The following is a 26,875-nucleotide window of genomic DNA, read 5'->3' as shown; positions in this document are numbered from 1 at the left end:
ACTCTCAAATTAAAAGCTTAGTTTAAAAAAATGTCATGTACACTCATTTCTAATAGACAACCAAACTTCGAAGAAAGTTTATCCTAAACCTAAAATCGAACCAACTTATCAAATACTGTTTGTAGTAGCTAACAATTTTTTTAAAGTGACGCTGCAAATCCTGTTACCACGAGTTCAGACTTCTGAATGGGGTGAATGGAAGGGAAATGTGTTTCCAAAGCAGTTTGAGCGCGAAAGATCCCTACAACGTCCGAGGGAGTATTTCCCAAATATTTGGGTAAGACTGAAAAACGGGGTCCGAACTAATAACACCTGGCAGAACGACCTGTCTCCAATTGAAGGGACAGGGGCAGGCAGCTTCGTGCCCAAACTATCGTACTATTCTTAGCCAACTGCTCTGGTCAACAGCTGGGTTTTAAACCTTCTTGCTGTCTTCCCCAAAGCCCCATTCCAGACCGCGAGGGAGGGAGCTGGACTTTCCTCACCGCCAGTGTAGACACTGGCGAAACGGGAGGGACAGGCCCGCGGCCCCGAGGGGCGTGGGAGACAGGTCGGGCCACCGCTGCCCCGGATCGATGACTTCCCGGGCGGCACCACCCGCGGACCACCACCAAGCGGCCTGCGGAGCTGTTGTCAGCAGGGCCGAGCCGCCGCGCTGGGGGTTTCGCTGGGGGCGTGAGGAAATAACTCGGGGGTTTCAGGAGAGGAAGGAAGGCACGGGGGCAAAGGGGGAGGAGGCATTTGGACTCCCGGCCCATGGTGACGCGCGGGAGGTGACCTCCGGGCCCCCGAGTCCTCCGTCCCAGTTCCTGCCCGGACCCTTCCCAAGTCCCGGACCCGCCGCTCCTCTCACCGTCTCAGCTTCTGTGTGCTGGGGTCCGGCACTCTGACCCCCCATAACCCCGCGGAGGAAATTCATCTTGCCGCTCAGCCACCGGTTCCACCGGCCCCGTCGGGAAAGAAAAGATAACTTCCCCTGTCCTCCGCAGGGCCTGGCCCCCCAAGCCCGCACTCAGCGCTCTCCGGCCGCCGCCAACACCGCCTCTTACTCGGCTGCAGCTCCAGCCCCCTAAGCCCGGAAACAGCCTCCACCACCTGTCGAAATGCGCATGCGCGGGGACGTGGCATTACGTGGCTGCTCGAAGGGCGAAGGCAAGGGGGAAAGCAGGCGAAAGGAGGCCGGTAGCCTGGGTCCGCCCAAGCCCCGCCCACTGCGCAGGCCCCGCCTCCCTCCGCAAGGACACGCCTCCTACCCCAGCCCTGCGCTGGTCGCTCGGGCTGGTCCCAACCACCCACGTGGTCCGAGCCCTGCCCTGCCAGCTGGAGAGGATCCGGATAGTGTACGCATTTTGGCTTGCAGGGTGTTTAATTGTCGCCGGACGTAGTGCAAGCTGTCAAATCTGGGGTCGTATTTTGTTGAGTCGAAAGTGAAATTTTCCTTCGGCCGACGTGACAGGTAAGGGTTCCCGGCCCCTGGAAGGGTTCTTTTGGTTTCGCGGTGTAGCAGTACCGGCGTTGTGGCCTTCTTGTCCCCGCAAATTGCATTTCTTTACAGGGCTTTGTTTGGTGGTAAAAAGGTTGCTAGAGCCCCCTCATTCCACTGCCACAGGAGGGCGCATTTCTCAGCTCTTGCTCTTCCAACCTGCTAAAAGGGATTCCTGGATCTAAATACCAGGTACACCGCTATTTTCCTGTGGTGTGGGGAGGAAACCACTCGAACCCTGCATTTAACTTACTAGAGAAAATACATTGATCTGCCGTGTCAGTTCGGCAGCTGGTAGCATGACGTTTTGTTATTAACTCTAAACCCCTACATTTTCGGTGTGGTTTTTATTTTAGCATGAAAAATGGCATTTTTCAAATCGGTATGCCTTGTTTCTTTCGAAATGAGAGTGCCAGGTACACACGCTTATGGAGTAGTCTTGTAAATAAATATCTTGAACCTAAAAAGCGCAGGGTCTAGTTAGCTAATTGATTAATACACGTCTCCACTTGGATGCCCCACAGGTCTCAGATTCCCCGGCCTCCCTTAAAGAAAACAAAATCAATGTGCTTTTTCTGTGTGCCCTGACACGCTCTTTGGTACCATTAGCCAAATAATTGCCTAAGCTAGAAGGAGGAAGCTGGGAGGAATCTGAAACTCTGGATTGCACCCCCATGTGTTCAGTAGTCAATCCTGTCATGTCTATTTATAGAATATTGCTCAAATAGGTCTCTGCTCTCCATGCTCTCTGCTTCTGACACAGTTTATGTTGTCATTTTTCACCAAGATTATGGCAATAGCTTCCTAACTAGTTTGTCTGCATTCACGCCCTGGCTTCCTTCCAGTCATCTGCAGTCCACCCTTGGGTGAGCCTAACAATAACAAAACATCTGTCTGTGTTGATCTTCTTCTGAAAGTCCTCCAGTGGTTGCCCATTCTCTCCATAATAAAATCCAAACTCCTTAGCTTGGTGTACAGGCCTATTATGTTCTGGCTCTTGCCTGTCTTTCTAGCTCCTGTCTCCCTCACATACTCTGGATATATGCCTGGATATGCCCTTCCCCTCCCTCCACTTCATCAAGGAAACTCCTGCTAGTTCCTTAAGACTTTTTTTTTTAAATTTATTTTTATTTATTTTTGGCTGTGTTGGGTCTTTGTTGCTGCTCACAGGCTTCCTCCAGATGCCGCGAGTGGGGGCTACTCTTCGTTGCGGTGCGCGGGCTTCTCATTGCGGTGACTTCTCTTTTTGCAGAGCATGGGCTCTAGGCTTGTGGGCTTCAGTAGTTGTGGTGCGTGGGCTCAGTAGATGTGGCTCACGGGCTCTAGAGCACAGGCTCAGTAGTTGTGGCGCATGGGCTTAGTTGCTCCACAGCATGTGGGATCTTCCCAGACCAGGGCTTGAACCTGTGTCCCCTGCATTGGCAGGCGGATTCTTAACCACTGCGCCACCAGGGAAGCCCCATAGTTCCTTAAGACTTAACTCTGGCATCTTCTGAAAGCTCTTCCTGAAATCCAGATACGTATGTATATGCTAGCACTTTGCTGTTGTTGATATGCGGGAAGCTCTCAATAAATGCCTGTTGAACCGGACTGTTAAGGGCACAACTATGTTATTCATTTTTATATCTCTGTGGCTTAGCATTGTCCCATAAAAGGTGATATTAATGGATACACGAACAAAACATTAAAGGAAATATGAATATAATGCTAAGGAAGAAGGTCCTTTTTTCATCCGTAAAGTGGGATTGCAGATAACACATATCACAAAGGCTCTGGTGCATGTTCCTAGTGCCAAGATTTTAAGCCTGGGTGACTTGGAGAACAGTGGGGATCATACTGCCCAAAATACTGTACACTAAGCATTGTCCTCTGCTTTAAAACTGGACACTTGACGTTTTGCTTCAGACATTTTCCATGGGGGCATTTCATTGCAGCCTAAAAAAAGTAACCAATAAATGCTCAGCATTTTTATTACCAGGTAATGTGTGCAAAGAACTTCACCCAGTCCCTAAGCCTTACCCCTCCCTGAGCCTCTCCTCACCTCCTCCCTGTGCCCCACTCTACCCCACTATCAGAGATAAAGCTCTGAGGTCAAGTGGGGCTCATGGATGTCTACCACATGTATTATTTGGTAATAAAAAGCAGCGCCTTGACATCTTAGCAGAATTATTTTAAGACACCGCCCTTTTCAAAATGCCCTGCTTTGTTTTAAATTTTGCTGAATGTAGTAAGTCATTAACAGCGTACTATGAGTTTTCCCTTCACTTGACCTGTTTTCTTCCCTAACAGCCTCCACTGGCCAGGAAGGACTATGGGCAGGAGGAGTGGGCAGTCTGGGACAGAGGAAATGAGGGTGGAGCCCCCAGATTTCCCCTTGACCTCGCAGTCTTGCCTCTCTCCTGGTGTCTGGGAAGGGGTAGAGCCGCTTGATGCTTCCAGGAAAAAGAGGAGGCAGAGAGGGTACAGTGCCTAATTTTTCCCCCAATCGGGCGTCTGAAAGGGGAGCAGCCATGAAATGGACTGAAAAGAGAAAGGAGATTACATGGAAATCCAGTTCCACTGATTTTATAGAGAAAAGTCAGAGACCATGTCTCGTTCCTATTTGTACCCTTTAATGATCTAGCATAATTCCTTTTACATGGCAGATGCTCAAGCACCATAAAGGAAGAGAAAACATGAAAACATTGTGACTGCCTGACTTACGCCCTTATACTTCTCACTTTCTTAAGTCTAAATATTCAGTGTAAGAATGTCATGAATCATTAAAATGCGTATAATCCAAAATTTTAACTTGGGTAAATCAAAATTATTTTTCTGACAACAGAGCAACTAACAAAATTCATTGGTTTGAAATCCACTTTTAGAATTGCTTCCTTACGATCCCCTAGTTCAGTCGCTCTCCTCAGTGGCCCACTTTCCCCATCCTTTCTTACTTTCTAGTGGCAAACTCAACAATAACAATGAAATATCATTGCACAAGATTGTGTTTTGATTGAGGGTGGTGGTGATAGGGTGGGGTGTTGTCCATACCTACTTAGGAGGATGAGTGGAGGTGATAATTTGTGTTTGAAATATATCACATACAGGTTTTTAAAGACTAGTTACTGGAAAATCAGGGTTCAAAAATATTTTTGATAACATTATGTATTAATTTTATTCATTAATCAAACAACACACAGCAAAATAAATTAATAATGATGAAACAGCAATTGAAATTCATAACCAATCTATAGTAACAGTATCAAAAACATTCGTGCTCTATCTTCGCTAGACTATCTACTCAAAGGACTTTACATAAAATGATTTACTTAATCCTCACAACAACCTTATGGATAGCGTCATTAGCCCCATTTTTCAGATGGCGAAGCAGGCACAGAGAGTGACTTGCCTGATGTCATACCACTAGGAAGTGGCACAGCTGGGACATAAAGTGGCAATCTAACTCCAAAGCCTGTGCTCTTATGTACTATGCTATCTGACCTCTCTAGACTCAAGGCACTAAGTAGAAAGGTGGTCTACAAGTCCCTGTGTAATCTGGCCCCTCTGTTGTCTCTCTGACCCTACCTCCTGCTTTATTCCTTCTAGTCTAGCAACACTGGCTTGCTTGTGTTCCTGAAATTTGATTTCCCCTCATGGCCTTTGTGCTTGTTTTTTCCTGTGTCTTGGTTGTTTGCTACTCTACCCACATGGAGAAATGCCTCACTCCCTTCACCTTATTTAAGTGTGCTCAAAGGCCACTTGGGTCTCTCCTGACTGTTTTACGTTGCAACCTCCCCATACTCCTCCTTCCTCTGCTCTGCTCATTTTCCTCTGTAGCACTTATCAGTCTGATACCTTATTCTCTTAAGATGCCATCGAGTTCACCTCAGAGAAAGAAGGAAAGAAAAAAAACCAAAAACGCTGCTGACTCTAAGATGCCATCTACCAAAAGACACATCCCAATTTTAGGTTTCATAAAATGTGAAGAAATGTTCATCATAGCATTAATGGAATCTTGTTTATTGTGTATTTCCCCACCATCACCTGAATGTAAACCCTTAAGGGTAGGGATTTTAGCCATTTTGTAAATTGGTATATCTTCAGTGCTTAAGCACAGTATCTGATGCATAGACAGCACTTAGTAGCTCTTTAATGGATGAATGAACTCCCCAAATGAGGAAATTCCCACTTTCAGCTTGTATGCATGGAAGCAGAAATTCTGCAGTGTTGCTGCATTGCATGGCAGCCAGACTTCCTCAATAGAGTCTGAAACAGGGTCCTCAGAAAATTGTATTAACTAATTTTAGTTTATGAATATTTTGTTGGCTTTCAGTAACCAACTTAGTAATTAACACTTAGTCATATGTAAAGACAGACGTCTGGGGAAGGACTTAAATTTTTAGGATCAGATAGCATCCCATTGGGAGAATCATCTCAACCTCCCAGTGGCAAGCTTACTTTTGTTTGAAATTCGTTACAGTAATGCAGTTATTGTCATCATCGTAGACTCCTTCTTCTTCTTCTCTAAGACAGGTAATACATTCATATGGTTAAGATATAAAGTACAAAAGGGTATTTAGCAAAAAGTCTCCCTACTATTCCTTGGCCACCCAGGCAATTAATATAGACAATTATTGTTTATCCTTCCAGATATACATATATGCATATGGAGTCTTTCGCTTTTAATAACACAAATAAATGTAGCACATTGTACACACTGTTTTACACCTTACTTTTTCCCATTTAATATATCTTGGAAATGGTTCCATACAAGAAGAGGTATTCTTCATCCTTTCTTATTGTGTTCCATGAAATGCTTTAAAAATATTTTTTAAAGCCCTAGGAATTCCTTGGAAGAGGAGGGTGCAAGAAAGAGGGTTCTGGGCCCCCATCCTGCTCCATTTGATTGATTTCATTTGTTTATACTTCCTATGTCCTTTGAACAAAAAGATTCAGAGGCTAAAATGTTGGACAGCCACCTCTCTTAGGAGATGCGAAACATGACCAAGGCAAGCACTTGGAACAGTCAAGTAGTTTCACATGCTCTAGAGTCCAGGATGCAAATTTCTGCTCTACCTGTTTTGAGAAGAACAATAATAGTATCTTCCCCATATGGTTGTTGTTAGAATTTTATTAGATAATAGCTTTAATGTGCTTAGTACTTTAGTACATGAAGCAGAGTAAGTACTTAATAAAGGTTAGAGTGGAGACTCAGATACCTTTGGTGTATATCATCAATTTCTTAACAACCGAACATTTAAAGATATTACCCTATAATAGTACTCAACTCAAACTTTATTGGCTCATGTTACTGAAAAGTCTGATACTTCAGATATGACTTGATCTGGGGCATCAAGATAATCTCTCCAGGATCTGGGCTTTCTTTATATCTGGACTCTGCTCTTTCTATTGGTTTCTTTCTCTGGCTCTGTACAAGGGCAAGTTGGCTGTCAGTTCCTGCAGTCCTATAACCTCCCAGGACCAAGTTCATCAAGGAAGACTCCTCACCTCTCTCCTTAGAATCTCAGCAAAAGTCCTCTTATGACTCACTGGATCTTATTGGGGCACGTGTCTTTGTGTTGGGCCAATTCCTATAGCCCTGTGTGTGAGGTGCTCTGATTGGCCTTGATTCACACGCCCACCTCTAAAACAAGCAGTGGGAATCCTCCCCTCAATTCAAAGCATATGGCATAAGAACAGGGGAACAGGGACTTTCTTCAAAGGAGAGCTAGACTACTGTTCCAGGAGAAAGTTTATCAGGATAGGAAAAATAGAATAGATGCTCACTATATCCCCTGATGGACTTGACTGCTTGCCAGGTTTTTGGGGGGGGGGGGGTTTGGTATTTTTTTGCTCAGGACGCGCAGGCTCAGCGGCCATGGCTCATGGGCGTAGCCGCTCCGCAGCATGTGGGATCTTCCCAGGCCGGGGCACGAACCCGTGTCCCCTGCATCAGCAGGTGGACTCACAATCACTGTGCCACCAAGGAAGCCCGCCAGGTTTTTTTAAAAAATATTTTCCCAGCAGTGCCACTAGCATTTGCTCACATCAGTACTGTTGCTGTGTGAAAGGTTCAAGAGATCATGTTGCATTATTTAATAAAAGTAATTTTACATTGCTTTGTATTTATATCTACAAGCAAAGCCATATCTACACCCTCTTTTAAAAAAGTACAGTCCAGGTGTGTTTCCATTCTTTGGAAAATACAATAAAGAGAATTGCTTACTTATGAAACACCTTAGCTAGGAAATCCCATTTTCAGTTCCAACGGACTTTTTATAAGACTGTTTATTAAAGGACAAATTTATCAGCTCCAGGCCCAGGCACTCTTACCTCCTGTAGAGAATTTGACTGTCACCTCTCCACACCCACTGTGTTCCCCCAACATCTATAACTAGCTGAACAGGCAGGTCCTGAATAGCCAGGATGGGGTGGAAGATTTTACTGCCCCATTGCACAGCTAGACTAAGTCCTTTGAAGTTCGCATTACTAGGTGATGCCAAGATTCCCTGGAAGCTTAAGATGACTTAGTATGGAGTCATTGCCACTTTCATCAGCAGTTCACGACCCAGAGCAAGTTGCAGCTGACCACCTCATTTGCCTGAGTCTGTGGCCCAGGTGAGTACAAGAGCAGGGGACCCTGTAGGCTCTCTCTTGGAAGAGCCTACAGTCGGTCAATGTAGATTGGACCTTCAGGCCAGCAGGATGGTAACTGACCTGGAACAGAACTTTTCAAAGCCAGCCCACATGTCAAAGATCCCCTCTCTCCCCAGTTCCAGTTCTTTAATGATGTTGATTATGAGCAACCAATGGCCTATGATGGCAAATTATTCACTGTATGAATAATTGGGGTAGGCTCAATAACTCGCAGATAGTAGGTGGAGGGTTCAGAGCTGGCGTGCAGTTTGAGGAAAGAAGAGGGAGCTGGGTGTGGACCTAATTGTCTGCCCGCAGATCAGGCGTCCATGGGCAGAGGAATGGAAGATGAGACGATGATGAGCACAGAGAGGCAGAGGAGAGAAGTCTTCTCTTTAGCTTGACTGTTCCATGATGCTGCCCTGCCCAGGATCTCAAACACCATACTAGTCGTGGGTAGTATAAAGAACTAGAAGAGCTCCAGCTTACGCTTCCCACTACGCTCTCCCTACCTCCAACACCCGCATACACACATGGCCTTTCCAGGGCAGGGCCACAGTTTGTGAGACCCAAAGGACCCACAACCAAGTCCTTAAACTGCTCCCTCTCTCCCAGGTATGTGCATAGTGAGTCCTAAATAGCTCAGAATCCAAGGTCTCAAGAGGTCATTGCCACAGCCAATCTCCTTCCTGTGAGGGCACTGCTATCTAGGTCTGGTTCAGGTTTCTGGGTCAGAGCAAAATGACTCTACTGGCATTTGGATACTTATTTCATGGTATAATAAATATCAAGATCTTTGTTTTTTTTCAAAGCTCAGAATTCATAACCATTTAAACAAATCAATGAAACTACAAATTTAACAGCTTTCATTTTAATAGAATTAGTGATTCTAAGTTCTGCTGTGTCCTTCAACTTCAGGAGAGTTGCATATCTGATGGGTTGGTTGGACCTGAGTACAGTGCCTTCCTGTACCTTTCAGTCTTCTGCCTGGAGCTTTTGGAATCTTGGCCTGTAGGTAGCTACTCGGGTCTGGCCAGAGACTTAGGCTCCCTGTTTTTGAGTTTTGCTTGCCGTTTTAGGAAGGATGGTCCTTCTTGGGGACTAACTCCTGCCTTCCCTGGTGGAATGAACCACTTTGTTCAAAGAGCTTTTCTCCCAAAATTCATACTCAGCCCCTTCTTCTTTTTGAGGGGTGGGATGGGGTAGGAGATGGAGTTGCAGGAGCTGATTGATAATGAGAGGGGGTTAGAAAGGCTTCTGTGAAGGAGAGAAGAGGCAAAGAAGAGGAAGGGGAGAGAGTGGTGAAAGAGATCCAAGAAACTGAATGGAACTGCTGACTAATATCTGCAACTAGAGTATTACACCCACAGAAATACAGGTTGTTTTTTTTTTTTTTTTTTCTTCAGTACTTAAAAATTGCTCGGTATAGCAGAATACTGAAAACAGATGTGCTTGGTTTTCTGAACTACTGATTCAGCAAACATCTGAGTCTCTGTCCTCTCTGCCAGGCCCTGCTATAATTTCTCTCCCACTATAGGTTCATTCTGGAGTGCTAAAATTCTTATTCCCATTTCATACAGAGCGAAGCCTGGGCTTCAGCATGGTATAGGTCAAAATGGCATGTTTTGTTTGCAAACCTAAACAGAACTGGGTTTTCATTCTAGTCCTGCCACTTTTGAATGGTGTAGTCTTGGGCAAATTAAACTTAATTTTGCTATATCTGTTTTGATTACCTTCTGCCTTGCAACAGAAAACCAAAGAATGCCTTAAAACAAATTGTCTGGGATCTAAGCTGGAATCTTTCTGCTAAGCAAATACTTGGCTTGAGGCTTTCATCTTTTTTGTTACAAGCTGGTTGTAGTTGCATCCTTATCTGGAAAGAAAGAAGGGCAAAGGTCAAGGTCAAAAGTTATCTATCAACAAGTTATCTGTCCTTCCCTACTCTTTTTACTCTTGTAACTTTTATTCTGAACTAATTTTAGAATTGAAGAAAGGTTGCAAAAATTGTACAAAGAATTCCCAAATATTTTTCACCCAGATCAAACCGTTAACATTTTTACCCCAATTACTTTATCATTTTTTTGTCTCTAAATATATACATTTTTCCCGAATCATCTGGAGAAGAATTTATAGGCATGATGTCCCTTTACTTCAGTGTCTAATTCCTAACAACAAAAACATTTTCTTAAATAACACAGGCCTTATTCAAATTTTGCCAGGAGTCCCAATTATTTTCTTTTCTGGCCCAGTATCCAAACCAGGATTACACACTACATTTTGATGTTGTCTCTATAGTCATCTTCAGTCTGGAACGGTTCCTCTTTCTTTGTCTTTTATGATTTCAATATTTGGAATAGTACAGGATAGATCAGTTATTTTGTGGAATGCCCCACAATTGGGGTTTGTCTGACCTTCCCGATTAAGTTCAGATGGTGCATCTTTGGCATCTTTGCTAGGAATATCGCAGAAGTGCTGCCCTTCTCACAGTGCATCGTCTCAGGAGGTACATAACATTTGTTTGTCCCACTATTAGCGATATTAATTTTGATCATCTGTTTAAGGTGTTGTCTGCCAAACTTCTCTACTGTACATTTAACTATTTTTTTCTCTTTGATGTTACTAAGTATAATTGGGGGGATATGCTTTAATATTGATAAATATCCTGTTTCTCATCAAACTTTCACCCTTCAGCGTTAGCATCCATTGATAATTCTTACCTGAATCAATAGTAGTTGCCAGTCTGCTGTTCGTATAAAAACCTTTCCAGGAAGCCCCATCTTTCAACTTCTACCTATTTTGTTAAGAACTTTGCCCAGCCTTAGTTGCAAGAGAGCCTGGGAAATGCATTATTATGTTATTCTGCTTTGGTATAAGCATATCGCTACCCCCAGTAAAATTGGGGTTCTCTTAAGTAAAGAGGGGAGAATAAAAACTTACTACACCTTGCCAACCCAATAGCATCATTCTAAGGATTAAATTAAATGGTCTTTGTAAAAACATCTACCAAGGAGCCTGTAACATGGTTGATGTTTTAAAATATCCCTCCCCAACCTGTGGGAACAGGGTTTTGTTTATTTTGTTTTGTTGATCACTTGTGGTGACATAGCTAGTAAATAGCAGAACAGGTCTACAAACCCTAGTCTGGTCCCTACACCACAGTTTCCTTTTGCTGGTTTTAGAAATTCTGTATTCTCTTAAATCTTCCAGCTGTATGACTAAAACTACCTCTACAGTATATTAATATATAAAACTATATTAATCTGTACAACTGTTGTAGAATGGTCCTGTTTACCTAGATGAAGATAGCATTATGTATATATTAAATAAATAAAACCTGACTTAAATTTCTTTATATTTGGGTGTGTTCCTCTCCATGTAGTCCAAGGCAGTTGTTCTCTTCTGGGGTAATGGCTATTAATTCCTGCAGGAATCATAATCTGGAAAGACATCGAGGGGAAAATGGTTAGAGAATAAGGGTATCTGCTCAGCATTATAAGTAAATACAACCCCATGTTTTATTGATTCTTTGCAGTTTTTAAAATATTTAAGAGAAAGAGAGAATTGTAAAACTCTATCTCCTGCCAACGATAAGAACTGGAATTTTAAAATTCCCTTGTCACAGAATCAGTATGAAAGAACATAAAATTTCAATACCAGTTGGCAGCAGAAAATGTCACTTCATTTAACTCAGAATTTTACACTGATCATCATGGAGAATAATAATATCAGTACATGAGAGAAATAAAAAATGATGATAGAAAAGTGATAAATCAGGATACAAAATTGTATATACTGAATGATAATAGCTAAGTTTAAAATATACGGGGAATTCCCTGGCGGTCCAGTGGTTAGGACTCCGCACTTCCACTGCAGGGGGCCAGGGTTCGATCCCTGGTTGGGGAACTAAGCTACTGCAAGCTGATCTTGTAAGCTGCATGGGGTGGCCAGGAAAAAAAAAAAAAGATTAAATAAAATAAATAAATAAAATTGGGTAAGTATTTAAAACATATACATAGGAAGAAGCCTAGAAAGAAAGGTAGTAAGATGTGAATTCAGAGTGGTTGTATTTCGGTGGAAGGATATGGGTCATGTTTTCTTCTTTCAACTGTTCCATAATTTTTACTGGATAAATTTTTCTTTAAATAAACATGCCCCTTTTTTTCCCTCTAAATAATCACAAATAATAACAAGCTTAGAAAAGATATTAGGTAGAAACAGTTTTGGAAGAGAAACATCTGGAGCCCCTGACAAAACTATTAGTTTGCTTTTGAGGAGAAACCCAAGGAGTCCCATGTTGCAGCTGATGCCTGAACTTGAATTTCATTTCATCCATCTTGGTACCATCTACTTTCCTCCCTCCCTTCCATTCTTTCTTTCTTTCTTTTCTCTTTTACTGTAAGGTAGGTGAAGAGATTAATTTTAAGAAAGAGATAGAGTTTCATATAGTAGAAAGAACATTACAGTTTAAAGCCAGATAGATAAGAATCCTGGCATCATCATTTGTTAATTCCACAAACATTATCTGAGCAATTACTATGCAATGTACTGTTGTAGGCTTTGGAGATTCAGCAATGATTGAAAACAGGTAAAAATGTCTGTTTTCATGAAACTTATATTCTAATGGGGGTAGACAGTGTGATTTAAAAGGTCCTGGAAGGACCCTTGGATCAAAAAATACCTTCCTAACAGATGTTTACAATGCATAAAAGTATGCCATGAAGGACTTAGCCTTTTGGGTCAACAAACATCTTCTTTTAGCCTTTTGGGTCAACAAACATCTTTTTTTTTTTTTTTTTTGCGGTACGCGGGCCTCTCACTGTTGGGGCCCCTCCCGTTGCGGAGCACAGGCTCCGGACGCGCAGGCCCAACGGCCATGGCTCATGGGCCCAGCCGCTCCGCAGCATGTGGGATCTTCCCGGACCCGGGCACGAACCCGTGTCCCCTGCATCGGCAGGCAGACTGTCAACCACTGGGCCACCAGGGAAGGCCAAACATCTTCTTTTAAAATGCAAATATCAATGAAAAGAGTACATTCTCTTCATGCTTAGCTGTCCTTCATATATTAGTGTGAATTAATTGTCATATACCTCAGGAGCTAAATGAGAGCCATGCTTTGCTAGAATGAACATTTTAATTGTGAGAGGCCCATTAGGTACTATCCGGGAAGGGTACTCCTGAGTGGGTTTCCGAGTAAGCACTATGAGGGTCCTGTGGCACGAGGTAATTTAGGAAGGGCAAAGCAGATGAAGAAAGAACAGTGGTAGGAAATAAATTTAACCCTTAACATGTATGAGTTTGTCTTGGGGATCCAGAAGTCTTCCCAGGTTTAGATACTTCCCCTGCCTCCTTCCCTTCATAGTCAGGTATTTCTTTTAAAAGAGTACCTTAGGGGCTTCCCTGGTGGCGCAGTGGTTGAGAGTCCGCCTGCCGATGCAGGGGACACAGGTTCGTGCCCCGTTCCGGGAAGATCCCACATGCCGCGGAGCAGCTGGGCCCGTGAGCCATGGCCGCTGAGCCTGCGCGTCCGGAGCCTGTGCTCCGCAACGGGAGAGGCCACAACAGTGAGAGGCCCGCGTACCGCAAAAAAAAAAAAAAAAAAAAAAAAGAGTACCTTAGGACCAGGACATTCCTGAGTTACATATCTGTGACCTTTCTCAATCCCTCACATTATCAAATACTCCTAGGATGTATCATCTCTTTCACAAAATGCTTAAGATATAAATGGACGAATGAATGAGTACATTTTTTTTAAAGTAGTAAAGATCAGTAACAGCCCCATTGAGATGCAAATGCAAGTCCTCTGCTCATTCAGTAGCTTGCCTCTTGCTCGCACTTTTATAAATTTATTTATTTATTTAATTTTGGGTGTGTTGGGTCTTCGTTTCTGTGCGAGGGCTTTCTCTAGTTGCGGATAGTGGGGGCCACTCTTCATCGCGGTGCGCGGGCCTCTCACTGTCGCGGCCTCTCTTGTTGCAGAGCACAGGCTTCAGATGCACAGGCTCAGTCATTGTGGCTCACTGGCCTAGTCGCTCCATGGCATGTGGGATCCTCCCAGACCAGGGCTCGAACCCGCGTCCCCTGCATTGGCAGGCAGACTCTCAACCACTGCGCCACCAGGGAAGCCCTCTTGCTCACACTTTTAAATGACAGTTCACTGTCAGAGACCTCTGGGTCTCTGAAAAGAACAAAATTTAAAACATGTAGATACCAAGGTTTATACTTACATCTCTATCTCTACATCCTCCATCCTCCCTCTGGTTCAGTTTTCACCTCAACCATGATGGTGCTTCTATTTCTGTTATTCTAAAATTGCGTCACGTAAGGTTGTGAAGAAGTTCTGTGAGAGTCTGGGGTCCATCCTGAGTCTTCAAAAGAACTCAAGTCAAAGAAGAGTCTCTTGTAAGGATATAGGGGAATCTTCAAGGAAATCTTTAGGAAGTACAGCCTGGCCTCATGAGAACTGGAGAGTCGACATGCAGGTAGCGTGTGTGAGTGTGTGTGTGTGTGTGTGTGCGTGCGCGTGTGTGTGTGTGTGTGTGTGCATGTGTGTCTAGATATGTCAGGCTTCATAATCTCGTCTGTGCTTTTTTCAATGAGTCTATTCCATTCTCCTGCTTTCTGTGCTGACTCACGGCCTCTCTGCTTCCAGGCTTGCAAGTGGCTTTGGCCGCTGACCAGACCCCAGCCCGTTCTCAATGTAACCTCACAGCTCAGCTCCCAGTAACTGACTCAGGATGACTCTGGGAATCTGACTGGCTCAGCTTGGGTCAGGTGTCCATCCTGGTCCAGTTAGAAGGTGTGCTTAATAAACGTTCCCTCATTATTGCTGCTTATGTTCTCCTTTATCTTGGCTTACAGAGTGTAAGGGAGGTGGGAGGACAGGAGATTTGGTGCATCCTGTTGCAAAGACCCTTTGGACTGTTCAGTTTTACTTGAGTTTAGTGGTAGTTGGTATTGTTATTATTATTATTATTATTGCGGTACGCGGGCTTCTCTCACTGCTGTGGCCTCTCCCGCTGCGGAGCGCAGGCTCCGGACGCACAGGCTCAACGGCCGTGGCTCACGGATCCATCCGCTCCGCGGCACGTGGGATCCTCCCGGACCGGGGCACGAACCCGTGTCCCCCGCATCGGCAGGCGAACTCTCAACCACTGCGCCACCAGGGAAGCCCCGGTAGTTGGTATTATTTCCTAACAACAATTACTGCCAACAATTTCTTGTGCTGCACACTTTTCATATATTGTCTTCATTAACTGTCTCAACCTCCTGACTTTCATCCCCTTTACGCAAAAGGAAATGGTTGAAAGAGCGAGGTTAAGTAACTTGCGAAGGTCACAAAGCTCAGTTACTGGGATTTGAGCTGAGATTTTTGTGACTGCAGAGCCTGTGCCCTCTCCTGATTTTCCACATCTATCCCTGGGCATGTCATTGGCTGGTTCTGACCACTGCCATAGCTTAACCCCAGTACTGCCCTCAGGTAAGCTCTCCCACTTTGGAGAAGTAGATAATTTGTTAGAAGGAGAACTCTAACCAATAGGCTACAGAGCTCCACCCAGTATCAGTGTTTCCCAGTTGTTTCCAGTCTGAGACAAAGCTGTGATCTTGCCAGAACATATGTAGACAAGAAGAGGTTGCTGTCTTGGTTTCTCATATTGAGTCATCCACCAACCCAAGAAGTGGTCCAAACACACACTATACTTTGGCTCTTATATAAGTTATAAGTTATCATTAATGTTCAATAATAGCTTAGTGCTTAGTACCTGATATGTGGTGGTATGTTCAATAAGCTTTTTTTTTTCCATTAAACTGAACTAGCCAACTTTAGCTTATATCCTCTCATCAAATTGAAGCCAAGGGTCATCAGCGCTAGTTTGTTATTATCCAAGGGTCTTACTCCATTTGAGCCACTGTAACAGAATACCATAGACTGGGTGGCTTATAAACAACAGAAATTTATTTTCTACCAGTTCTGGTGGCTGGAGGCCCAAGATCGAGGTGCTGGCAGGTTCCATGTCTGGCGAGGATCCACTTCCTGGTTCACAGACCTTTGTCTTTTTGTTGTGTCCTCACAAGGCAGAAGGGACAAGGGCCTCATTTATGGAGGGCACTAATCCCATTTGGAGCCCTCATGACCTAACCACCTCCCAAAGCCCCCACCTACAGTGCCATCACATTGGGTGCTAGGATTTCAACAGAATTTGTAGGGGGAAACAAATAATCAGACTTTAGCACCAAGTTGAAGTTGAAGGAATTGAAAGGAATCATGATTAACAGGTTAGCAATGTTTCAAATAGATGATTCTGTAAAAAAAAAAATGACACTTTTCAAGTAAAAATGAGCCACAGACTTTCAGACTTTATACTTGAAGGAGAAGATCCCAGTGGAGAGGGATCAACTGGACCATAATATCATCATTGTGTCCCCAGGATGTACCTCCTCAGGTCTCTTAACAAATTACTCCTGCCACCAACATGTTGGCCTCTAGGAAGCACTGTTTCCCCTCCAAGGCTGTGGACCCCTCACTGGCTGTGAATCAAATCTACGGCAGAGCCTAACTAAAGCTGTGTTTTATCTGCTAGGAGATAACCACAGGGAAATAAACACCGAGAGTGAGAGTGATGCCAATCTTTATAATCTGGTTTATAAGGAGAGTGTATTGATCCTGTCTTCCTGGCTCTTGGACTGTTGATGAAGATTGGGCCCTCTTTAATCCCAACATTGAGGAATCACTTACCAGGCTTGCTGCTAGGGGTTGGGCAGAACAAAATGCAAGGTCCCTTCTCACAGTCAAGTCTAGTAGGGGAGAGACATGACAAAGGGGAGGCCCTGACAGCCTTGCTTAGATCCACCCTCACAGTGCCTGGTTTTCTGCTTTGGCACTGAGGATACTTCCCTTCAGACAACACCTATCCCCAGCAGGGTAGGCATTGCAGCACGCAGCACAGTCCTATCGCATTTTGTCAATTCATGTACTTGATAATAGAGGGTCTGTTTGTTGCGTATGCATTTGAATTTACTATGAAATAAATTTCTATTTTATGTATAAATTGGCCAAAAAACAGGTATTGATAGTAATAGCTAAGAAAACCAATTAGCTAATTCATTCAATCGGGATTATGTTTACATCTTTATTCTCAGGATTCAAGATTTAATATTGAATAATAGGTTCTACTCTCATTAAATCCAGTTCTGCTCTGAATAAATGTCATGAGATTTGAATGATACAAGTTTATTTTAATTTTATAAAATTTATATTTGGCAAGTCTAAGGCCAGTCAACATTTTTCTAAATTGACTTGTTAAACCCTAGGATTCTAATAAAACTAACCAATAATGATCCTTTATAGAAGAAATGTGAATGGCATCATTATTGGTTAGTTTTATTAGAATCCTAGGGTTTAACAAGTCAATTTAGAAAAATGTTGACGGGCCTTAGACTTGCCAAATATAAATTTTGTCTTCTCCCATCAAACACATTTCCACATATATACTTGGTTATCTGTGCCTTTACATTTCCCTTTTGCTGTTAAGGTTGTTAGCTTTCAGTTCCCACTGCTATGCATGATAGTCCTTTGCACTCTGATTTCCTCCTTGTGATCTAATATGGACTTTTAGTAGTGGCCAGCTTTTATTGAGTATGTACTGTGTCCCAAGGACTTTGCAGGTATCAGCTAACAGAATCCTTGTAACTGCGCTTAGGTGGTCAGTAGGGTACCTACCATTATTATGCCCATTCTATGATTATTTGGCCAAAGTCACACAGCCAGCAAGAGGCACAGCTTGGGATTCAAACCCAATCGAGCTACAGAGTCTACAACACTATGCAAAAATATACAGTACTGCCTCAATATTCAGGTGTATTAGAATAGCTGAAGTTCAAGGGTAAGTAGGATCTGAGTAGAGTTTCTAAAAGGACTCACCTGTGAATTATATCTTGATACATATATAACCTCTCTGAGACTGTTTTCTCAACTATAAAATAGAAATAATAATAGAATTGACCTGATAGCACTGCTTGAGGATTAAATGAGTGTGTGTGTGTGTGTGTGTGTTTATGTATATATATATATGTGTGTGTGTGTGTGTGTCTGTGTGTGTGTGTATGTGTGCATATGTGAAGAACCTTAAACAGGACCTGGCATATAGCAAGTACTTATTATGCTAAGCACTATTCCTGTGCTCAATAAATGATAGCTGCTCTTACAATCATCTGTGAGTTTCAAGGACAGTAAGATTTTCTGATATCCAATGGTCTAGGTACCGAGAAGCCCTCACGCACATTCCTCCTTCATAGCCCTCTTCCACAGCTCCTTTACCCTCTACCAACTCTTTTTTTTTAACCTTTTTTTAAATTGAAGTATAGTTAATTTACAATGTTGTGTTAGTTTCAGTTATACAGCAAAGTGATTCAGTTATATATATATATATATATATATATATATATATATATATACACATGCACGCACACACATACATATATATTCTTTTTTCAGATTCTCTTCCATTATAGGTTATTACAAGATATTGAATATAGTTCTCTGTGCTGTATCGTAGGTCCTTGTTCACCCTCTGCCAGCTGTTAAGGACCCTGCCGGTGCTAAGGTGGGAGCTCTCATAAGTGGTTGAAGAACATTTCCAGGGTCCCAGGGACTTGCCACTCCTTAGCCTTGGCACCTGCTCTGTCCTTTCTTCCCTGGCCGGCCTGCCCCCACTTCCACTCTTTCTCAGGGGACCCCTCTCCCCAGGCCCAGTGTGGGTGGGAAGTGCTTTCTGGCTGTCCTGCTCAGCACAAGGCTTTTGTTTTCTAAATAAGCTTTATAGCTAATCACTGCAGGGGAACGGCCTGGAAACTAGCTGTAGGAAAATCCATGAGAAAGTACGAAGGTGACTTAATTTGGCTCTAGTCTATAATCTTGACTTCTGTTGAAATGGTAAACTAGCATCCCCTTCAGGCTCTGCCTCTGTGCTTTTACTAATAAAACAGATTTACTTTAGGCTTTGGCCTCTTGTTTTCTTTGGGTGGGCCTTTACCTCCTGCTGCCCAGGCAGGTGTAGGTGTTCTGTTTCCTCAGGTGGGCCATTTGCATCTTTGAGGAGCTGCAGGTGGGGACCTCAGGCAGTTAAATGTACCTTCCCCTCCCTGGGGATTATCCCCTCTGGGCATTTCCTCCCTAAATTGGTCAATGAGTTTAGGTGATCTCTGGGCAGGGCAGGAGGTAAAAAATAAACAAATAAAAAACAAAATTTCATAGAAAAATTACAGAGGGCATTTTGTCTAAGATCCAAAATATATTTATCAAGAGAAGTAATTTACTCTGAATAGACAAGAGGCATTGCCATAAAATGAAATTATATTTAGGTTAAAATTATCTTGTAATCCAACTTGTAATCCATAATAAGAAAATGAAATGACCTTAAAAACATTTTATGAGTCAAATCAATAGCGAAAGAGGGGAGGGAATTATGAACCAAAGGTAAGTTATTAGGCCAGTTGCCAAAGATGTTAGTTAAAGGCACCCCTTGCCTTCTGTCTTCCTCCTGCCCCCTCCTTTGTTCTTGCTGGAGCCTGTGTGATATTTTTAAGAAAACCACATGTGGTTTCTCTCTTGGCTAACATACCTCAGTACTACCCCATTGCCTTCAGGATAAAATTCAAAACGTTTGATTTATATAAGTCCCTCAGGCTTCAAATTTGCCTTGCCCCAACTTCCTAAACTCCAGCTTCACTAAACAGCTTCAGTTCCTAACTGTTCTTACCTCCAGAAGTTTGCCCCGGCTTACCCTCCACCTAGACCACTTCCCATCCACAAAGTTGGCTTCTACTCATCTTCCCATTTCAGTTCCCCGACCCCCAGAATCTGGTGCTCCCATCTGCCTCTCCTATAGATTTTATCCCACTGTGTTAAACTTCCCTGCTGGCTAATCTGTATGTCCAGTTCAGCAGACCTCAGTCTACAGGAGGCCCTGTTTTGTCTGTTTCACAGGCCTCCATCCAGGTTAGTGTTAGGCTCTTGTAGACACTTAGTAAATAGTTGTTGAATGAAAGGATGGCCAGGGGAGGAAGTTGCATAACTGGTAAGTGCTGTGGATGGGAGGACTGACAGGTGTAGTCTTGTGGGCTGGGAGCTGAGGGGCTGCACCCTCGTACTGTGTCAGGTCTCCGAGTGCCTGGTCCTCACAACTAGACTGTAAATTTCTTGAAACCCTGTAAAACTGGCTTCTGCTAACCGGACCTTGCACCGACCTTAAGTTTGTTCATTTGTTAATGTGTAGGAAGATATGTTAACAGGAGGAAGAGACTCCTCTTCAGCACTTTTTGTGCCCACAGGAAGTTACAAGGAAGCCAGATTACAATCAGAAGGTTGCCTGTGGGATCCTCTTTCCTTCCTTCTGTAAACAGCATTTACTTAGTAAGTGCCTACTGTGTTGGAACAAAAGCATGTGGGTGATTTTAAGGACTTCCCTTGAGCTAAGAAAGTTAGGAGACTGTTCTTCCTGCTATGCAGGCATTGCTGTGCCAGTATAGTGGCCCTAGCCCTGGATGCTGCAGGAATCACCCCTTGGGGTGGGCCGTGGGTGCCTTTCTTTTATCCTTCCAAGGTTGACCAACTGACCTTCTCACTGATGCCTTCTGTTTATACATTCAGGCTTGTTATGTCCAGATTTACCTCATGGAAACACTTAGAAGTCTCTTCCGGGCCATTGACATACCTCTGCTGTGTCTGATGCCAGTCTTATTTCCAAATTCCAGGGTAGGCCTGGTGGGCAGGGGTGTCCAGGGCAGTAATCACCTTGCTTGTAGCTTCCAAATATACTTCTGCTGATGTAACCATAAATAATGCTTATTCTTATAGCAGGGCCCATGTGGAGATTTAAAATTCAGTATTTGCAATGAAATATTGGACATACTTGATCATCAGGTTATCAGGGAGAAAGAATTGCTATACACTCTTAGGTTCAGTTGTTGGGGGCCTTTGAATTAAACTGACAAAGAACAGATATGCAAGAGAAAAGACAGAATTTAATCATGTGTTTTTATTAATGTGTGTTCAGGAGTTCACAGAAAATGTGACTCATAGGGGCAGTTAGGATTGGGGGCTTATATACCGTCTTAATGGAGGAAAGGGGAGGGGAGGAGGGCATTTACAGGAAAACAAAAGACTTCTTAATAAGGGAAGGGGAGGGGGAGAAAGGGCATGTATGAGAAAACAAGTTTTTGGAAAGGTAAATGGGCCCTGAGGAGTATCATGGGAGATATGATAGTTTTTGTGACAATGTTTGTTTAGTCGTGCTGCGGTGACTTCTCAAGATCTCTGGTGATAAGGATGTTCCTTGGTTGGTTTCTGACAGTTGGGTGCTTTGAGTTATTTTGGGAGGCTCAGCTTTCAGGCCGATAAGAGATTTCAGGAACTCAAATGCCTTCTGCTCAAAATAATTTTTATGCCACAGTGACATATTCTGGACCCCTTCACAGTGCTTTTACTCTAGAGTATTTCAATGGGTAGTAGAGAATTGGATGAAATTGTTCTCCCAAATTATATCCGTATTTGTATTTGAGCCCAGAAACCTTCAAACAGGGGCTAGAATATAAAACAAATAAAAACAAACGCAGTGACTAGCGTATTCTTTACTGGATCCAGATGACACTGTTGTTTCAAGTGTAAAATATTGCTTACTCAACAAGATTCCTTTTAGCGAATTAAGGAGGATAAGAAAACAATTTTATTCAAACCAAATGATTTAAAATTATTAGGCCAATTTTATTTAACCTTTTCCCAGTTTTAAGGGTGGCATTAATAAACTCTAATAGTATATTTTCTGCACCCTTTTCTCTTTCTCTGACAATAAAAAATAACCTCATTCATTCAAGAAATATATATCTTACTAGCACTGTTCTACTTGCTGGGAGTTTTATTTTTTACTGATTTTGTGATGTGCCAAAGATGGACAAGGAAACTAAATACAGGATCAAAAAACCAAGAGCTTGCTACCCCCAGGGAGATGAAGTGAATGAAAACTTTGAGGAAGTGGCCACCAAAAGGGAAAGGAAAAAGACAGAGGTGTATGCCCAGCAGTCTTAACTCCTGAAAGGTTAGAATTGGTAAATTATGGCTAAAGCTGGAGAAAAGGTTCAGTACCTACAAAATAATGTAGCAGAACTTATCTTTTGGGGAAATAGGACACAGAAGAATAAATATCCTTGACATCTGTTGCGTTCACAGAATGACCTCATCTCTTTGGAACCTAGAAATCGAAAGAGTAATGAGGCTTTCTAGAATAGTGATGCCAGGTTAGAGAAGTTTGACCTGAGCTAGACAGGGCTGATGAGAGAATATAGGGTTGAGGAGATAAGCTGTTGTACAAATAATATGATTTCTGATCAGCTGTATTTAACATATCATATGGTTTCTAAACATTTCCTAATTTAGTTCTTACAACAGTCCCATAAAGTACTAGTATTATTTCGATTTTACAGAAGAGGAAACAAATTATGTAACTATTCTTTTACTGATGAACATTATTTCCTGTTTTTTTCCATGCTCAATTAAACATTTATATCATATGTCCTTAAGTGCTCCTGGTTTTTTTTGTTTGTTTGTTTGTTTTCGGTACACGGGCCTCTCACTGTTGTGGCCTCTCCCATTGCGGAGCACAGGCTCCGGACGCTCAGGCTCAGCTCCACGGCATGTGGGATCTTCTCGGACTGGGGCACAAACCCGCGTCCCCTGCATCGGCAGGCGGACTCTCAGCCACTGCGCCACCAGGGAAGCCCTATCCTGTTTTTATTTATGTTGATTTCTTTGCATATTTTAATGGATAATACAAGATTACTTTTCCATATTTGCTATGCTTATAACTAGGCAAAAAACGTACATATTTAAACCTGGAAGGAAATAAAATTGCTAAGCTAACAGTATTTGTATTCGGTGGTGTAATTATGGCTGATGTATTTTTACTTCCCGTTTTCTACATTTTTGTACTGCGTATATATTAGTGAAAATGAAAATAATGCATAAACTTACAAATCAGTGATATGATGTAGCTTAGGGAAATATTCATGAAATCTTTCCTAAAAGCAGTAACTATAGGTGAAAACATTATCTCAGTGTAAGCCATGACACAGGCAGATAAAATCTGAAATACATTAGTTTCAAAATCAATATAGTATGTTGTGGTTCATAAACTAATTAGAATCAAATCTTATAAACACTTTATAAGGCATGCAGACAAGGCCAGGGTTATAGGAGGCTGGCTGGGTGGTCCAACTTGCAGGAGAAAATAAAAAAGGACAGTGGGAGAGGCAGGCTGAAGCAGTGAATAGGAATGGCCCAGCCTTCAGAGTCAGCTGTGGACTGACACGTGGTTTTGAACAAGTTCCCTCCTCTGTAAATGGAAATGATTCCCACCGTGCAGATCTGTGCTGAGAATGGAGCCAACTGGAGTGGGCTCAAAAAGGGTAGAAGAGGAATTAGAGAGAGCAACTATAGAAAACTCTTTTGAGGAATTGTACTCTAAGAAGCAAAGAAATGGAGGGGTAGCTAGAGGGGAATGTGGTAGGGGAAGTTTGTTGTTGTTTCAAAGCCCGTTTATGTGCTGATGGGAGTGATCCAGTGGAGAGAGAAAAAGTAGTGATGATGGAGAACTGCAGCAGTGATGCTGCTGAGTAGGTGAGAGGGGAGGATTAGCCTTAGGTGGGAGCACAGTCTATGGAAAGCAGCAGGGGGACAGGGAGTGAGGTGCAGATGCTGGTACATGGGAGAGTTTGCCAGTGTCTTGGTTGCTCTTGACTGTGTTGTGGGATTAAGTCCCTAAAACAAACAGCACCACCAAAGGGAATGCATTGGGAAGGTAAGTGGGGGAAGTTGGCAAATGGAGGAGAGCAGAGAAGCTGTGACATAGTCGTTTAGGAGAGTAAATCGATAGGAAACGTATAATTGCAGTGGCAGTGGAGGTAGGGTCACTGAGGGCCTGCTGGAAGTCAGTAGGCCAGTGAGATCAGCTGGCACTGTTGTGTGTTCTCCTCCAAGCACAGGGACTGGGCTGAAGTGTCAGCAGAGCTGCTTCCTTTTGTAGGCTCTAGGGGAGAACAGGTTTCTTTGCCTGTGCCAGTTTCTAGAGGCCACTTGCACGTCTTGGCTCATGGTCCCTTCCTCCATCTTCAAAGCCAGCAACATAGGGACTTCCCTGGTGGCGCAGTGGTTGCGAGTCCGCCTGCCGATGCAGGTGACACGGTTCGTGCCCCGGTCCGGGAAGATCCCACATGCCGCAGAGCGGCTGGGCCCGTGAGCCATGGCCGCTGAGCCTGCGCGTCCGGAACCTGTGCTCCGCAATGGAAGAGGCCACAGCAGTGAGAGGCCCGCGTACCGCTAAAAAAAAAAAAAGCCAGCAACATAGCGTTGTTTAATCTCCTTCACTGACTCTGCTTCCTTCCTCACATTGCCTTCTCTCTGACGCGGACGCTCTTGCCTCCCTCTCTTGAGGATCCTGGTGATTACTTTGGGCCCACCCAGATAATCCAGGACAGTCTCCCCATCCTCAAATCCTTAATCACATCTGCAAAGTCCCTTTTTGCCATGTAAAGTAACATATTCACAGGTCTGCGGATTAGGACTCAGACATCCTTGGGGGGGCCATTATTCTGTCTCCCAGAATTAGTGAAGTTGAATATGTTTTCATATGATTATTAGCTTTTTGTATTTCTTCTTTTGTGAGTTACCCATTCCTGACATTTTTTTCTATTAGTTGTTAGTCTTTCTCATTCAGTTGGAAGAACTCTTTCTCTTAAGGGTATAAACCCTAACAGTGCAGCATTTTGCATATTTCCCCCCAGTTTATTGCTTGCTTTTCAACTTTGTTTACAAGGTATTATCTGACTTAACAAAAGCGTGTTACTTTTTAAAACTTTATATTGTGGAAGATGTCAAACAAATAAAAATAGAGAGATTAGTATATTAAATTTCCACATATTTATCACCAAGCTTAAATAATTATCGACTCAAAGCTAACCTTATTTTATCTGTACTCTTACCTACTTCCCCTAAATTATTTGTTGTATTGAATACCAGACATATCATTTCATCCACGAATATTTCAGCAAAATACATTAATTTTACGATTTAAATTTTCTTAGATTATTTTCTCTAAGGTTTCTGGGTTTGGTGCCATGTACAAAAAAGCACAATTCACTTGTCTTTTTAAAGGGGATGAAAATAGAGTCTGAATATATGTTTTTGTACCTTTTAAGGAAGTCATGTTCCCTTTTTCTTAACTTGTTTTTATTAGGAATGACCATTTTCTGACTGCTTAAACAAGTATATTTGAGCATACAGAAAATGCTGTGAATTCAACTTCATGTTACCCTTTCCGTGCATGTGGACAGGGGACTGTGTGAAAGGATTACAGTTATAAAATTAGCAGCCTGCCCATTGGTGCCCGCACTCCTGATTTAGTCCTCTTTCCATGACGACACTGATGATTGGGAACAACTGCTAGAAGACCGTAAATTGTCTGCCACACCTGCATCATTTACACTTTTCAGTGTTTTTTGCCAAGGCCTCTGAGCACTGGGAAGTAAAAACAAATACGAAACAGAGGGGAAGACCGAATCCCCTTCTTCATAGTCAGTCTGCCGCTTGATGACCCCGTCCTTGTTCTCAAAGGGGTGAGCCCCACGGTCCTTTGTCTAACACAGCCCACTCTGGGATGGACTGTTGGCAACCAGAGACGGGATTTGAGAGCCATTGGCTTCCACGTCAAAAAATAAGAAATATAACCAGTACAGTTATTAATTAGGACTGGGTAAGACTAGGTGATCCAGGTGATATATTAGAGTTCCAGACATAAAAGGGGGTGGCAGGGCGGCAGTTCAGCGTGCGCTTGTCAGAGCTAGCACCTCCACAGCTAAACATGACTCAAACCTTACTACCATAAATACCAACTGATTTATTTGGCAGCCTCTAACTTCCTACTCGATCTGGTTTCCACCCCTTTCTCCGAAAATTCTTCTTGGAAGGTTACCAGCCAGGTCCTGGGCATCATTTCATTCTCTGTCCTGTGTGTCCTTTCTTTGGCAAGTGACTGTTAGTGGCTCCCCTCTTTAAACTTCTTGCTCTCTTTTGCGATGCTAAGCAACTGAGCGGGGGCTACTCTTCGCTGCGGTGCGCAGGCTTCTCATTGCGGTGGCTTCTCTTGTTGCGGAGCACAGGCTGTAGGCGCGCGGTCCTCAGTAGTTGTGGCACGTGGTCTCAGGAGTTGTGGCTCGTGGGCTCTAGAGCGCAGGCTCAGTAGTTGTGGCACACAGGCTTAGTTGCTCCGTGGCATGTGGGATCTTCCCGGAACAGGGCTTGAACCCATGTCTCCTGCATTGGCAGGCGGATTCTTAACCACTGCGCCACCAGGGAAGCCCCTCTGTGTGTATCTTTGACTGCTGTGGTCACTGCCTCCTCTCCCTTCATCCCTTAATTGTGCCTCCTCTGTAGGCTTTGAGAGTCACCTGTGCCTCTCTCTTAGCACTCACTCCTCAGATTCAACTCTTTTGCTCCCAAAAGGCCCATTTTCAAGCCCAACTTCTTTCCTGAGCTCCTGACCCACATTTCTGGCTAATTTCCGGGGATGTCCAGATTGACCTGGCTTACTTTGGACTTCTGAGCCCAACTCCTGCCTTGAACTTTAGATCCTGGACACTAGTACCCAGCACCTCCAGGCTCGGACCCACCCAGTTCAGGAGATGGTCATGGCAGCAACCAAAAAGGATCACAGTTTGGTGACTCTTAGAATT

At 43.4% G+C, this 26,875-nt stretch overlaps 2 protein-coding genes across 3 annotated transcripts in view; one reads left to right on the top strand and one right to left on the bottom strand.

Moving 5' to 3' along the window:
• The window catches only part of USO1 (USO1 vesicle transport factor), a 94,241-nt gene extending 93,177 nt beyond the window's left edge, over positions 1-1,064 (bottom strand). For both annotated transcript variants that reach the window (XM_082838241.1, XM_082838242.1), the window contains exon 1: positions 854-1,064. In XM_082838241.1, the coding sequence (XP_082694367.1) occupies positions 854-919 (66 nt within the window). In that variant the 5' untranslated portion in view covers positions 920-1,064. The remainder of the gene's footprint in view (positions 1-853) is intronic.
• Positions 1,065-1,328: 264 nt separating this feature from the next.
• G3BP2 (G3BP stress granule assembly factor 2) overlaps positions 1,329-26,875 on the top strand; it is a 76,472-nt gene continuing 50,925 nt past the window's right edge. Inside the window, exon 1 of the mRNA XM_082838247.1 lies at positions 1,329-1,456. The gene's annotated coding sequence lies outside the window, so the exon portion shown is untranslated. The remainder of the gene's footprint in view (positions 1,457-26,875) is intronic.

The sequence above is a fragment of the Leucopleurus acutus genome, assembly GCF_964270905.1.
Source record: "Leucopleurus acutus genome assembly, chromosome: 4".
Classification (NCBI taxonomy): Eukaryota; Metazoa; Chordata; class Mammalia; order Artiodactyla; family Delphinidae; genus Leucopleurus; species Leucopleurus acutus.
The sequence above is the reverse complement of the archived record's forward strand: the minus strand, read 5'-3'. Positions and strand labels throughout refer to the sequence as shown.